The sequence below is a fragment of the Amphiprion ocellaris genome, chromosome 18 (assembly GCF_022539595.1).
Source record: "Amphiprion ocellaris isolate individual 3 ecotype Okinawa chromosome 18, ASM2253959v1, whole genome shotgun sequence".
Classification (NCBI taxonomy): domain Eukaryota; kingdom Metazoa; phylum Chordata; class Actinopteri; family Pomacentridae; genus Amphiprion; species Amphiprion ocellaris.
Window position 1 is genome coordinate 6,159,906 of NC_072783.1, and position 13,096 is coordinate 6,173,001.

Consider the following 13,096-nt stretch of genomic DNA (forward strand, 5'->3'; position numbering starts at 1 on the left):
TGTGATTCCACCTAATGAACGTAAAAACATAGAAGAAATTCAGTTATGCAGCCAAGATGTCGTGATGAATTAAACATGTTTTTATGCATTGTTGTTGGAAGAAAAGACATTTCTTGCTGTTGATTGAGTCAGATTCATGCTTTCAAAGCCAATACATACAACAGATCATAGAACTCTTTGAATGAACACAAGTAGGAAGAAAACGCAACCTAACAAGGCAAGTTTCCAACAAGAATCTACACAATCTGTTAAAGCTCATGTGATACATAAATATTGGTTTCACAATGTAAGTATATTTAAATCCATTATAAGAAATCAAACTGGCGTATTAGAATTCTATGAAGACTAGCATTCATCCCATTTATATGTTCAGATGCAACACTGCATAAAACAAACAGCAGCCCTTCAGTCATTGCAGTATACTTCCTATATGTATCTGGACAGCATGGAATACGTTTCCACAAAGGCTTTGCTAATGCTAGGATGTGGTAAAACAATGCCTTCATAAATGCACAGCGGCATCTTCCAGTAGATGTGAGAATTAAAACCACAGTGAAGTGCACAAGTCATAAACAAAGATCCATCAGAACAAGAAGTTAGGAGCAGCTGTTTATGAAAGTTACTGAGGATAGTTTGATTGGAGAGACTCAAGACTTAACAAGTTCAATATTTACTGGGTATACACTGGTGCTTATTGTCTCCAGGAAATAGACAGATATATATACTTTAAAGTTGGCATTATAGGCTTAATGCAGCCCACAGTTTAAAATTTTTGCAAGGATAACTAGCTGTCCTGCTTCCTTATGGCCTGAAAAGTCACCCAATACTGGAAAATTCTAAATGCTGAATATATTTAGAGGTCCATATCTGAGTATGTCGAGGTGACATAACTTTCAAACCCAGCAGCACAAACTATTGTAGATTCTTTTAATCAGACTGTGTCGACTACAAATGTATGAAGCTGCTGTTTACACTAGTCATTTGTCCAAGCACTGTATCCTGTGATGTTCTGTTTCAACAAATTTCAGCAAAAAGTGCAAAAACTAGGTTTAGTTCTTTAGCCTTGTCTGATGCTGTGATGTCTGTGCTCTTCAAACATTTCTGCTGCAACTCAACCAACATTTTCTTACAGTACAATTACAGAGTAAAGAAAAAGAAAAAAACGGAAACAGACATGCAGTTCAGACAGACCACAAACTCCACTTTTATACCTGTAACTTTACCAATCACAACATTCAGCCCCACCTCATGCTGTTCTGTGTCTGTAGATTTAAGAATGCAGAGGGGTAGTAAGAGATGCGATACATCCTCTCAAGGACTCCACTGTGAGTAGGAAACTTGGATTTAAAAAGTAACGTGAATCATGTTTTCATTCTGCAGAAATGACCATCTCTATGGAATGCTCCAGTTTATGAAGATACAAGCTAAAAACACACTGACCATTGTGACATAGAAAATCAAGAAAACTCTGTTGACTCTTTTAGCCACTCTGGTCCAGTAACCAGGCTTCTCCTCGTCTTTCCTGTTGTGAAGAAGCAGAGATAATGTTTTTTCCATCTCCTTCAGGGCATCTGAAAGCCTCTCCAAGGCCTGGTACTCTTCTGTCAATTTGCATCCATTGTCCTGCAAAAGGCATTTAGTAGAATGGGTTGTAAGGTTTATACTGTTGTTTGTGTTTCAGGATTATGTCTCTGCTGAGATGAGAATTAAAATGCAACCTCATGCTAACCTGTTTGACTACAGGCAGCTGCTCAGGTGGCGTTTCTCCAGCAGACACCGTGTAGACAAATGTAGCCCGAGTCCATTTTTGCAACTCTGGAAGGACAGGTTTTAATATACAATTGACAATTATGCATTAAATTAAGATATAACCACGAGAAAGTAAAAGAATCAGAGAACCAGTTGTGTCCTTCATAAATCCCCCTGAACAATGCCATTTGGCAATTTAGTATGCTTATTTATATGGCAATTTGTTATTAAATTCCTCTCAATTTCAGTAAAAAAGCTTTTTTGATCAAGCGTCAGGTCAGATTCGGTGATGGTCCATAATTAATACCTCTTTACTCATCAGCTTAAACAAGTGCTGCTTCAACAGGCTTGTTTTGTCCTTTAGTGTAGTTAAAGAATCCTAGTTTGAAATACGAACCTCAGCAATGTTTTTGCTTCTGCAAGAAACCATTTCCACTTTTACTACATTTGTTCTTTTAATTGTAAATCAAGACTAAATCAAGATTTTGAACACAATGTCGGCCAGTATTGCACAGTGAATAGGAAGTTTATTGTGGTGTTATGTCCCTCTGCACCGTTACTGGCCTTATAGTGGCATCAGAGTTTTTGCATGGCCTGATTTGTCTTAATGCCTTCCAAAAGTGGCCAAAAGGCATGCCTTGGGACTCTTGTATTGTCTCCACACCTGCTGCAAATGTAACTCCAGAGTTTACAAAAACAGTAATTTTAATCCAATAATTAAGTACCTTAGGAAAAATGTCTAGGATAAAGAGCAAAAATATAGGTAGCCATGAGACCACAGTGAACTCCCTTAGTAAGAATGGCATTCCTTTTATCCAACACCTTCAAAGGTGTGGACAATTAAGACCATGTCCACAACCCAACCATCCAAAATCTCTTGCACTGCCTCTTCAACTCTAGCAGGGGTGCAGAGAGGCGTAGCAGAAACCAATTCAAAAACAGATAGTGTCTATATTCAATAGCAAACACTTTGTGGTAGGGATGCAAATTTTGAGCAAATTTTGTAACCAGTAATCAGCAGCCTTGTCAATCAGTCTTTCATAATAACAAAATGAACTCAATGGATTCATTCCTTGCATATGGTCTCATGACACAAGCTGTTCCGACAGTTTGTGTCAGATGACACAGCTACTTTGGTTACTTAGATGGCCATCCACTAGGCCACTCGCCCACAGGAAGAGCTCTAAAATCAGTTGGCATTAAGCGTCACAGAAGACTTTTTCATGGTGGACAATAATTAGCTTCACTCCCACAATGCTGGTAGTCTGAAGGACCGCCTCTTCAACAGGAAGAGGCTCTACTTGATGCCAGGTACAACAGCTACTTTATACAATATGTCTTCTGACATGCATGTCCTTCATTTTCTGTCTTATTGGTTAATATATTTTTAATTAGTTCAATTATTAACAATTCATCATTTAACCGATAACCATTAACTTACTTACTTCATAATGATAAGTTAAAGCAAACCACTTGTTTATTGCTACATTAAGCATAGTGCTGTTGGGTGTAAGATACTCTAAAAATCCCAATTTCTTTCAAAATTTGTTATTGTACGGATAAGTTTTAAGCAGCTAATGCTGTTGTAAGTCGTCTAATTTGGAACTTACAAACCGCTGGTGCAAATTGCCTCTAGCCTCACCATCATGACAGCTGCTGAAGTGGACTTTGCTGTGTTTGTTATAGTCCTCTCTTAGGCTTCCATCTTGGTCTGTCTCATCTTGGGATACAGAATCTTTGTCCATCAGATACATCACAAAAATAGTCTCCACGAGGCTAAGCAGCATCAGACCAAAGATCCCGATGCAGTAGATCACTGACAGAAAAAGGCAGCATTACTGATGTGGACAAATAATTACTCATTGAGTGAGTTTGTGCCTCAGTATGTCAGTCAGTGAGTAAAAGCAAGATGCTGAGCTTCATTACCTATAAGTGGGATCCTGTTTGACGATGCAGGCAGTATTTCATTTAGGATAAGTTGCAACACGGTGAGGGCAAGCAGCACAGTGATCTTGAAGCTGAGCTTCTCATTGCCGTTGTCTGCAATCAGGAAGGAGCTCAAGTCCAGAGACAAGAAGAAGAGGACAGGCACCAAGAAGTTGACAATGTAGAGGGCCGCCCTCCTCTGCATGGTGATCTGTGAAAATAGATTTAAGGTATGTGTTACATCACCATGAGCTGAGAGACTGCCATGCAAGAACGAAGCCCTTTTCCAGAAACAGCACCTTAAGGCTCAACTGAAGTTTGCTGCTGATCACATGGAAAAGGCCTTTGAGGGTACAGTTCTGTAGTCGGGTGAAACATAAATTGAACTATTTTGTCACAACGACCATAAATATTTTTGGATAAATGAGATGAGAGAAGGTGAGGCCTTTAACCCCAAGAACACCAAACCTACCATCAAGCATGGAGGTGGCAACATTATGCTTTGGGGCTGTTTTGGCAACAGTGGAACTGGTGCTTTACACAAGGTAAATGGAACAATGAAGGAGGAGGATTACCTACCTAAGTCAATGAAAGAACCAAAATGCATGATTCATAATGATGAAAGACGCAATTAAAGGAGTCACTGAAAACTTCAGATTGCCTTTACAAATGCTTGTGAATTTTTGTTTACGACTGTAATTCCTCCCTGGCTTCCATCATGTTTGTTTTCTCAAACTACATAAAAGAAAACAAGAGTCTCTAGGGAGTGTTAACTGTCTAACTATGAATCGTGGAAATTCTGCTTGTATGCTAATTATGTTCCTTATAAATCTAAAGTCATGAGTTCAGTGAGACTTCAGTTCTTTATTAAGTCAAGTCATCATTTTAATTCAAAATGCTCTAAGTTTTAAGAAACTTAGTTTTTAAGTTCTGAAAATAAAAGTGGGCAATTTCAAGTTTAGGTTATTAGAAATCAACAAAATGCATATATTTACTTTCAGGAATCTAGAAAAAAAATAGTTGATTCGATTGAGTTCCTTTATTATGTTTTATAGTGTACATACAGTGTAAACGATGACGTCCTGGTCAAGTGGTTTAGTGCCGTTGATGGCGATTACTGTCAAATTGATGAAGAGCCACTCGTACTGAGTCCTCATCAATTCACGAGACCACTCTGTGGCCTCTGAAGAGTTGTCACTTGGCTGGAGGCGAATGTCCTTGACTAAGTAGGAGATAAAAAAAAGTACCAATAACACAAGTGACTCTATCAGTTACCTAGTGGTAATGACAAGTATCAAATAATTTTAAAAAAACTAAAACAAACAGTTGATCTGAAGACCTAAAAATCAGAGCTTATTTTCTTAAATTTACTTGCATCATTCATGACTATCAATTCTACCTGTGAAATAAGTTGCCTTGAACTGGATCTTTACAGTAGAAAACGTCTGCCAGTATGCAGCCAGGACCAGACAGCCAAACAACAAACTATACAGCATAACTGACCCCCCTCATACATGCACACAATATTCAACATGCTCTTACTGGTGAATGAGAAAGATTTGAAGGAGAGGTTGCATTTCTGAATGTCGAAGGGGAATTTGTAAACGCGCATCCTGCAGGTGCTCACCAGTACCAGGTCATTGTGGTATTCAACATAACCTTTATCGTTCATAGTGATGTACAGAGTGGCAGGAGCTTTGTCCCTCTCAATCCTGTATGAAAAGACAGAAACATAGTTCTTCAAGACTGACAGAGCTACATACACCAATCAGATATAACTTTATGACCACCTTCCTAATATTGTGCTGGTCCCCTTTATGCTGCTAAAACTCCTCTGACCCAGTGGGACATGGAAACAGGACCTCTGGGAGTGTCCTGTGGAACTGGGATGGTGGCAGTGAACTCTGTGAGTCCTGTGGGTTGCTGGGTGGGACCTACCTAGATTGGGCTTATCCCGGCATATCCCACAGATGCACAATAAGATTTGGATCTGTGGAGTGTGGAACCCAGGTGAACAACTTAGCTCTGGCGTGTTCCCTGAACCACTCCTGAGCAGTTTATGTGGTGTGTCGGGGTGCATTGTCCTGCTCAGGGTGGAAACTGGCATCAAGGACTGATGTTGCCATGGGGGGTGGGGACTTAGAGGGTTGCTCGACCGGCAATGTTTAGGCAGGTGGTACTTGTCAAACATCCACATGCATGTCAGGACTCAAGGTTTCCCAGCAGAACATTGCATTATAACAAGATTGTCAAAGTCTTTATTGTCATTGTATGACAGTGCATGCAATGAAAAGATGACCAATGTTATTCACTTCACCTGTCAGTGGTCATAAGGTTTTGACTCAGTAGCAGTGCTTCTGTACACTTTTGTGCAGCTGTTTTGGTACAAAATGGACAATGATATATGATTTTACTTTAACAGTTCATGTTAAAATCTACACACTGTAAAAACACAAAACTAAATCCGTCTACGGGACAAAAGTTGTGAAAAAAACAATGAGTTGATGTTCTTTTTTGTGTATATTTTGGTGGACATATCAGCAGTGAAGATGACTGAGATGGAAATTTCAAAGATCTCTGCTTTGTTTTCTTTGGTGACACCCATGTTGATAAGCAGTAATTGCAACCATGTTTTTATACCTAACTTTGGATCTAATCTAAAAATACAGAAATCGAGAAATTCAAAGACAAAAGCAGGACAAGAGCATTAACATTCAGCAGTCCAGACAGGTTTCAGCAGCCTTTAGTGTCTAAATTCTTATCAGACACATGTATCAGTTGGTAAGTAGCGTCCAGTATTTGTAATTATGACATGGTAGTCTATTAAGATGCTATACAATCAGTTTCTGTGATCTTTGTTCATGGTTCAGACTCTATTTCACATGAATTCTCATGTAAATAAACATCAAAGCAGCTTGAATACAAATCAGCTGAGCAGATCTGTCCCTCTCAAACCACATAAAAGAGTAAAAACATTGGTTAATAGTCAATTACAGTACAAAAAAAATAAGATAAATAAGATAGTAGCTTTGACTAGTGATACACCAGATATTTAGTCTGTAAGAGTTGTTTTAAGAAACATCCCACTTACTAGATGTTTTGATGTTAGAATCCATAAGATAGAAAGATATGTGTGCCGTGACTGTGCTCATGCAGATACAATTAGACTTACATTTCCTCAATAGTGAGATCTGGTTTCCACAGAGTCTCAGCTGGGAGAGAAACATTATCAATTCCACAGAACTGATTTCGGTCCCAGGAAATGTATTCATTGTGCCACCTCTGCAGAGAACACAAGAGGTAACCAACAGGAACATAAAAGGGAAGGTGGTAAATAAAGAGACATATGTTTAAAAGGTTCCTGGAAAATGCTATTTAAATTTTAAAAATTCGATGTTACGATGGAGATAGAGGAGGGATTTCTCCAAAATGCTAGTCTTCATCATCTATTGACAGAACTCACCATCACGGTCCAAACAAAAGGAATGAATTTCTGGTCCTTCTCAACCTGTGAAGAAATATCAAAGTATTACTTAAAATTACTTGGATTTGCATAACTTGTTTATTTGAGTTGTAAACAATCATCATCTTACTCATCATCATCATCTTTTAGTCACAAAGTAATAAAAAGCAGTTTAATAAACAAGATAATTAGGATAATAACTCAACGGATCAGCCTGTCCTTCTAGGCTGGTACCATGAAAAGACATAACGCAGGGACATGAAAAAGGTCTTTAGATTAATCCAAACAACCACAATTCTCTCCACTTGCAAACGGCAGAACCACTCATAGACTGAAGGACTTCTTTGTTGGGTCGCTACAGCGTTAAACCCAAACAAGCAGCAGATTTCCGTAAAATAGTAACAGACTCCACCTGTTGGAGCAACCAGGTATTACAGCTAATCAGCAATGACAAACATGTCTCACATCTTCTGCCTTCAGTTAATGGAAATTTAACACAATTAGTCAGTAACAATTCTAGCTTTTGGATGGATTTTTGGCATATAATTCAGTCTCAGTGGTCTCATCAAATCAGCTATTTCCTTTTATTAAAGAGGTTTCCAGCAGCCACAAGCAACCATTTTCTGCAAACTTACACATTGTGCACTGCTAGTCCAGCAAGTTATGATTCATCAGGGCTGTTCATCTTGTTCCATAGGTGTTTTACCACCTAGTGGCTCAAATGGAGTAATGCAGCTTGTGTTTTCAGCAGCAGGTATATTAATAAATGTTTGTAAATACACAGTAAGCAACCTATATTTGTTATACAGGTTATAGTCATAACCTACTGTAGTCAGTTCCTTCTAGCACCAATTGGCTGCACTTGTGTTGAATAGTTGTGTAATTACTTATTTTACGTTTTATATTTTAAATACTACTTTTTTTTTAAATTACTTTGTAAAAATCTGTTTTCACTTTGACATGAAAAAGTCCATTTTGTAAATTCTTGTCAAAAAAAGCCAGATTAAATGGACCATTATTCAATGCTGAGAAGCAATAAAAGGGGAAAACTTCCATTGGGAGGGTGAAAATTGGGAGGGTCACTAACTGGCGATAGCAGCTCAGAGCGCATATTATGGGATGGATCACAGAGGATTCCCTGTGCAAGAATGCATTGATCTAAAAGAGATTGATCTTTCTTGACCATAATTTTCACTGCAAATGGTTTTACTGTGATGTTGATGCCGCAGATAGTTTTGAGCCACTCAGTATCTGATAACAATCTCTACAATAACCTAGAATTTTTTGTTCATCTCCATACAGACTCAATCCACAAACGCAATACAACCAAATTTTTTAATTGTCAGACAAATGAAGCTTTAATAACTTACCACATCTAGGATGGCAAAGAGCAGAACTTCCAAAGACACTTGTGTAGGGCGTCTGTAGTTTCTAACAGGTCGGGTCATGGAGTACAGCTCATTGGTTCTGGTCATCTTTAAGTGGTTTAAAACAGCCTGATAACTGCAGTTCTGCTCAGAGGATACTTCATCTACAGCAAAAACACCAAGACACATTCATCAGTACAGAAATGATTCTTAAAACACAAAGAAGCTCTAAATTATGCTTTGATTAGACCTTTAGAATCATGGTGTTTATCTACACATCAGTTACTGTACGAGCTCCTTCAATTTATGAGAAATTACATCAGTTTCTGTGGTCGGTGTTTATTGGTGTTTACCAACAGCTCACAAATATCCAGTGATGGTGGTCACAGGAAAGCCATTATGAGATGGGCGTTGGCATGACTACAGGGTTGTTAGCCCATTTATGACTTTTAACAGTGTGCAGTTTTCATTTTAAGATTTAAATTGGACTCAAATACATTAAGACATGATGAAGGTAATAGGATATTTTACCACTGATGTGCTTCTGTTCTTCTCTTGATTCTGTTACTCCTGAAATTCAAATTTATAACCAGTTAAAGCCTTGACAGGAGGCAGACTGCTGAATCAAAAAGACCATGCAGACAAATTGGTAACACTTCATAATAAATGTGTAAATCACAAACATAAGCAAGATTAATGATGAGTTATTACATGAATTAGTGCAAAAATGTATCATGAATTTCTGTTACTCACTGTAAACTAATAATCAAGTGACTGTGGTTCTACTTGGCTATTTCGCTTACTTTATAGTCAATAAAAGAAAGTGTTACTTGATACATTAATTAATATACCACCAAATTAGCATTCATTTGAAACGCTCTGCAAGAACACTTCCTACTCTAATATTTTAAAATATTTGTAAAGCGTCTTTCTAACATGAAACTTCAATATTCTTTTTAAAGAATTGGAGGAAAGCTTCACTGAGAACCAAGAAAAAGGAAGAATCTGCTAATTTACATAATCAAGAAATCATGTTTTATGTGTTTTGTGCATATACACATGCATATTTTAATTTTGGATGATTTTTTTGCTTTGTAGTATCATTATTGTTGATAAGATTATGCATATTCACATATATCTTTTCAGTTTCACTAGGTGATACATATTTGAATTTTTTTTTTTTTTGACCAAGATATGTTCATATGGACTCAAAATGTTGTTGTATTAAGAAATATAATTCCAACTGACATCTGTCCGTGTTCTGTAGTAAATTGCATTGGGGGAGAAGCAAAACAAGTTCCACAGTGGCTTGGTGGATAGCACTTTTGCCTTGCAGCTAGAAGAACGCTGTTTCACGTCTCAGTACCCCCATGTGCCCAAGGACCCCAAGGACCCTTATGTGCTGCAGTTCCCCAAGGTTCCCCAGTTCCCCAAGGTTCCCCAGTTCCCCAAGGTTCCCCAGCAACTCAAGGTCTTTCAGCGACCCCAGGTGCGCAAGTCCTGGCTCCAGCGACCTCAGGTAGTACCCTATCCATTCAAGAAGCAAGGCTACGGCTCAAGGTGCTACACCAGAAGCCCCATTAGACCAGTCACTACCCCTTAGCTGCTTCATCTGAAGGAACAGAATTCAGAAATTGATGATGCCATTAAGAGAGTATAAGCATTCCTTTCAGTGTTATCTGTTGAACTACTTGAACATGTTGGCTAATTAGTTTTGTCAAAGCTTCCTGGGATCTTTCTGCATGGAGTTTACATGTTCTCCCTGTGCATGTGTGGGTTTTCTCCAGGTACTCTGGCTTCCTCCCAGATTCCAAAAACAAGCTGAGGTTAATTGGTAATTCAAAATTGTCCGTAGGTGTGAATGCAAGTGTGATTGTTTATGTCTATATGCAGCCCTGTGATAGACTAGTGTCCTGTCCAGAGTGTCCCTTGCCTTCACCCTAAGTCAGCTGGGATCGAGTCCAGTCCCCCCATGTCCCTAGTGAGGATTAAGCGGTGTATCAATGATTGATGAATTATCAGGGGGAACATCAATGAACTGATGGTCTGATATACAGTACATACTATACAATACAATGCAATCAGACACTTTTATCAAAAGCAACATACATCTGAGAGAAGATACAACACGAGGTAGTGGCAGCACTAAGGACCCTGCCTAAGGCCTCACTGGACTGAGATTTGAACCACCAATCTCCTGTGCCAAAGTCAGGGGTACTAGTCACTGAGCTTTCCAGATAAGTGAGTCACTGGCCACTCCTGTCAGCTGATTTTCTCCTCTCTTTCTACTTTTTGCATATTACCATTTTCACAGTCCACTTCACTGCAGGAAATACCAACCACAACCTCTAAACAGCAACCTACCACACTGAAAACTTCAAGTGTTGCCAAGGATTTGAATCGTGCAGCAAAGCAGCCCTACTAGTTATTCTCAGTGGATTATATATTTTAATGATGGCGTGAGTGACTTTTGGTGGAATACTACTCAAAAATTAGTAGTCTGACTCACTGTGAATTGCAGGTATAGGCCTGTCTTTGGCCTCGCATTTCACTATCCGGAACATCGACCACAGCCTCCAGGCAGCAATCTACCACGCTGAAAACTTCAAGTTTTGTCAAAAATTTCGATTGTGCAGTAAGGCAGCCTTGCGAGTGAATTTGATAAATGAGTCACTGTAATGACAGCAGTCGCCTTCCTGCATAACAAAACAAATCTCCTGTCACTATTTTGAGGGGACATCATCACTGCATCCTGGGATTACTGTGACTGGTTTAAAGAAATACAAACACACCAGAGCTTTTCCCCTGCAGCAGAATAATTAGACAGTGCAATCAGACCATTCTGCACAGCACTGTGTCTGCATAAGAGAATGGTCTAGCAATACAACACTAGCAATATATCAATTTTGTATTACAGTCCCATTCCGGTCATCGAATAAATCCCTAAAATATATTTTTCTGTGTCAGGGTTACATATGTCACCCACTCCTGGCCACACATGGCAGCTCGAGCACATCAGCTCACCTACAGCTCTACCCAAACACTGTGAAACTACTCCACTGTACAAGTTTAAATTTTTTTTACTAATTCAGCCATGCATGGTTGAACTGGAAACTGATTCTGACGAACAATAACAACACAGAAAGTCCCACCATGGAAGCTGACAGGATTGATTCCTCCAGTTTGTTACATACAAAACCCTTCAAATCTGAGTCCGTGTTTTAGAGATCATCATCGGCACACTGTAGTTTTAAGGTGGAAATGCACAGCAATGGCTTTGACTGCTTATTTCTCTCGCTATTTGTCTTCAAGCATATATATATTTTAAAAAATAACATTAATGGACATGTCAGCAGGTTTAAAAAAATGTGATTTTCACCAGAAGGGGGTCTTTAGGTAACAGTGAATTAGCAATTCCCTACTGATGATGTCAGATAATCACATAGAGGCACAGTCACATCATTATTATTTCACAGTGAGCAACAGGCATTCATGATGTATTTGTATTAATTCATACATTGCATGCAGTATTTAAGCAATACATAAATATATAATTTGCACACACAGCAAATGGCAGAAACATAGAGAGCAACTATGGCAATCTGCAGAGCTTTCCACAATCTTAACCCAAAATTTAAATTAATACAACAAAAAAAATGTTAATTAAATAAGTTTAGCTTTTATTCCGAACAGAAGAATTTCTGACACTTCTTTTCTGATACCACTTTTTCCCACTTACCTGTGAGGAAGAGCAGAAAGAATAAGCCGGTAAGCATCACGGCTTTGAGCATCTCTGTCGTCTCTGTGCTGTCTCGATGTTTCCTGCTGTACTTATATCACTGGAAGAGGGCAAGGCGAATGTAATGACCAACCTCTTTTCCCCCTTATATAAAAATAAATAAATAAATTTCAAAAATCCCACATGACACGAAGCAGGAACAGTCACCACACAACCATCTGTGAGCCGATTAGCTCTTATCAAACCAAAAGCTATTTACTCCCCTCTTCCACTGTTGTAGCTGTTGTTTGTTCTTTGAAAGCAGAGTGGTTAAATATAAGAGCTGCATCATAAATTTATTATTACTTCATGTCAAACATAAATCGACTACAAGTTAGACGTACGTGTAGTAAATATGAAACTGATTGCATGTGTGTCTCATCACAGTGCAAAGCTTTTCTATCCTCTCCAGAGAATATTTCACTTCTTGCCACAGAAATTGACTGTGCATTAATTGATGCTCATAAATGTATTATCATTTTTCTAATTGCTTCAGTAAAAGGGATCTGAAGTCCTTTTAAATCTGGATTTTATTCATTTATTCCTGTATTTATTAGTTATTATTATAGCTATTTTTAAAACTGATTCTAGTTATTTAGTCTGTTTTATCCATCTTTTATTATCTGCCTTTTTACTAATGTCCTATTTGCTTTTATGAATTTTGACCGGCTCAGATATATCCTTACTGCATTTATTAACTAGAAAAGCAGTCAGAGAGCGCAGTACTCCGCCAAGGCTGCTCAGCAGACGTATCATTTCCCACGGATGAACTCTATAATAAAAAATGCTCTTGCGCTGAGCACAGGCATGTGT

At 38.5% G+C, this 13,096-nt stretch overlaps 1 protein-coding gene across 1 annotated transcript; it reads right to left on the reverse strand.

Moving 5' to 3' along the window:
* Positions 1 to 65: 65 nt before the first annotated feature.
* LOC111565207 (5-hydroxytryptamine receptor 3A-like) lies at positions 66 to 12,552 on the reverse strand. The gene is made up of 11 exons (XM_055004186.1): positions 12,245 to 12,552; positions 9,037 to 9,075; positions 8,509 to 8,669; positions 7,139 to 7,183; positions 6,848 to 6,957; positions 5,218 to 5,387; positions 4,740 to 4,897; positions 3,676 to 3,886; positions 3,392 to 3,565; positions 1,730 to 1,815; positions 66 to 1,623 (listed from the first exon to the last, which is right to left on the reverse strand). Exons 1-11 carry the CDS (start codon positions 12,294 to 12,296, stop codon positions 1,393 to 1,395), a joined length of 1,437 nt encoding a protein of 478 aa, XP_054860161.1. The 5' UTR covers positions 12,297 to 12,552; the 3' UTR covers positions 66 to 1,392.
* Between the last annotated feature and the right edge of the window lie 544 nt (positions 12,553 to 13,096).

Excerpts from the sequence above, each read along its gene's own strand:
- LOC111565207 (XM_055004186.1), bottom strand. The coding sequence starts at position 12,296 with ATGCTCAAAGCCGTGATGCTTACCGGCTTATTCTTTCTGCTCTTCCTC. Across the intron at positions 7,184-8,508 it reads TCTTTGCCATCCTAGATGTG|GTTGAGAAGGACCAGAAATT; the intron begins GTAAGTTATTAA and ends ATTTCTTCACAG. Across the intron at positions 1,816-3,391 it reads CTTCAGCAGCTGTCATGATG|AGTTGCAAAAATGGACTCGG; the intron begins GTGAGGCTAGAG and ends CTGTCCTTCCAG.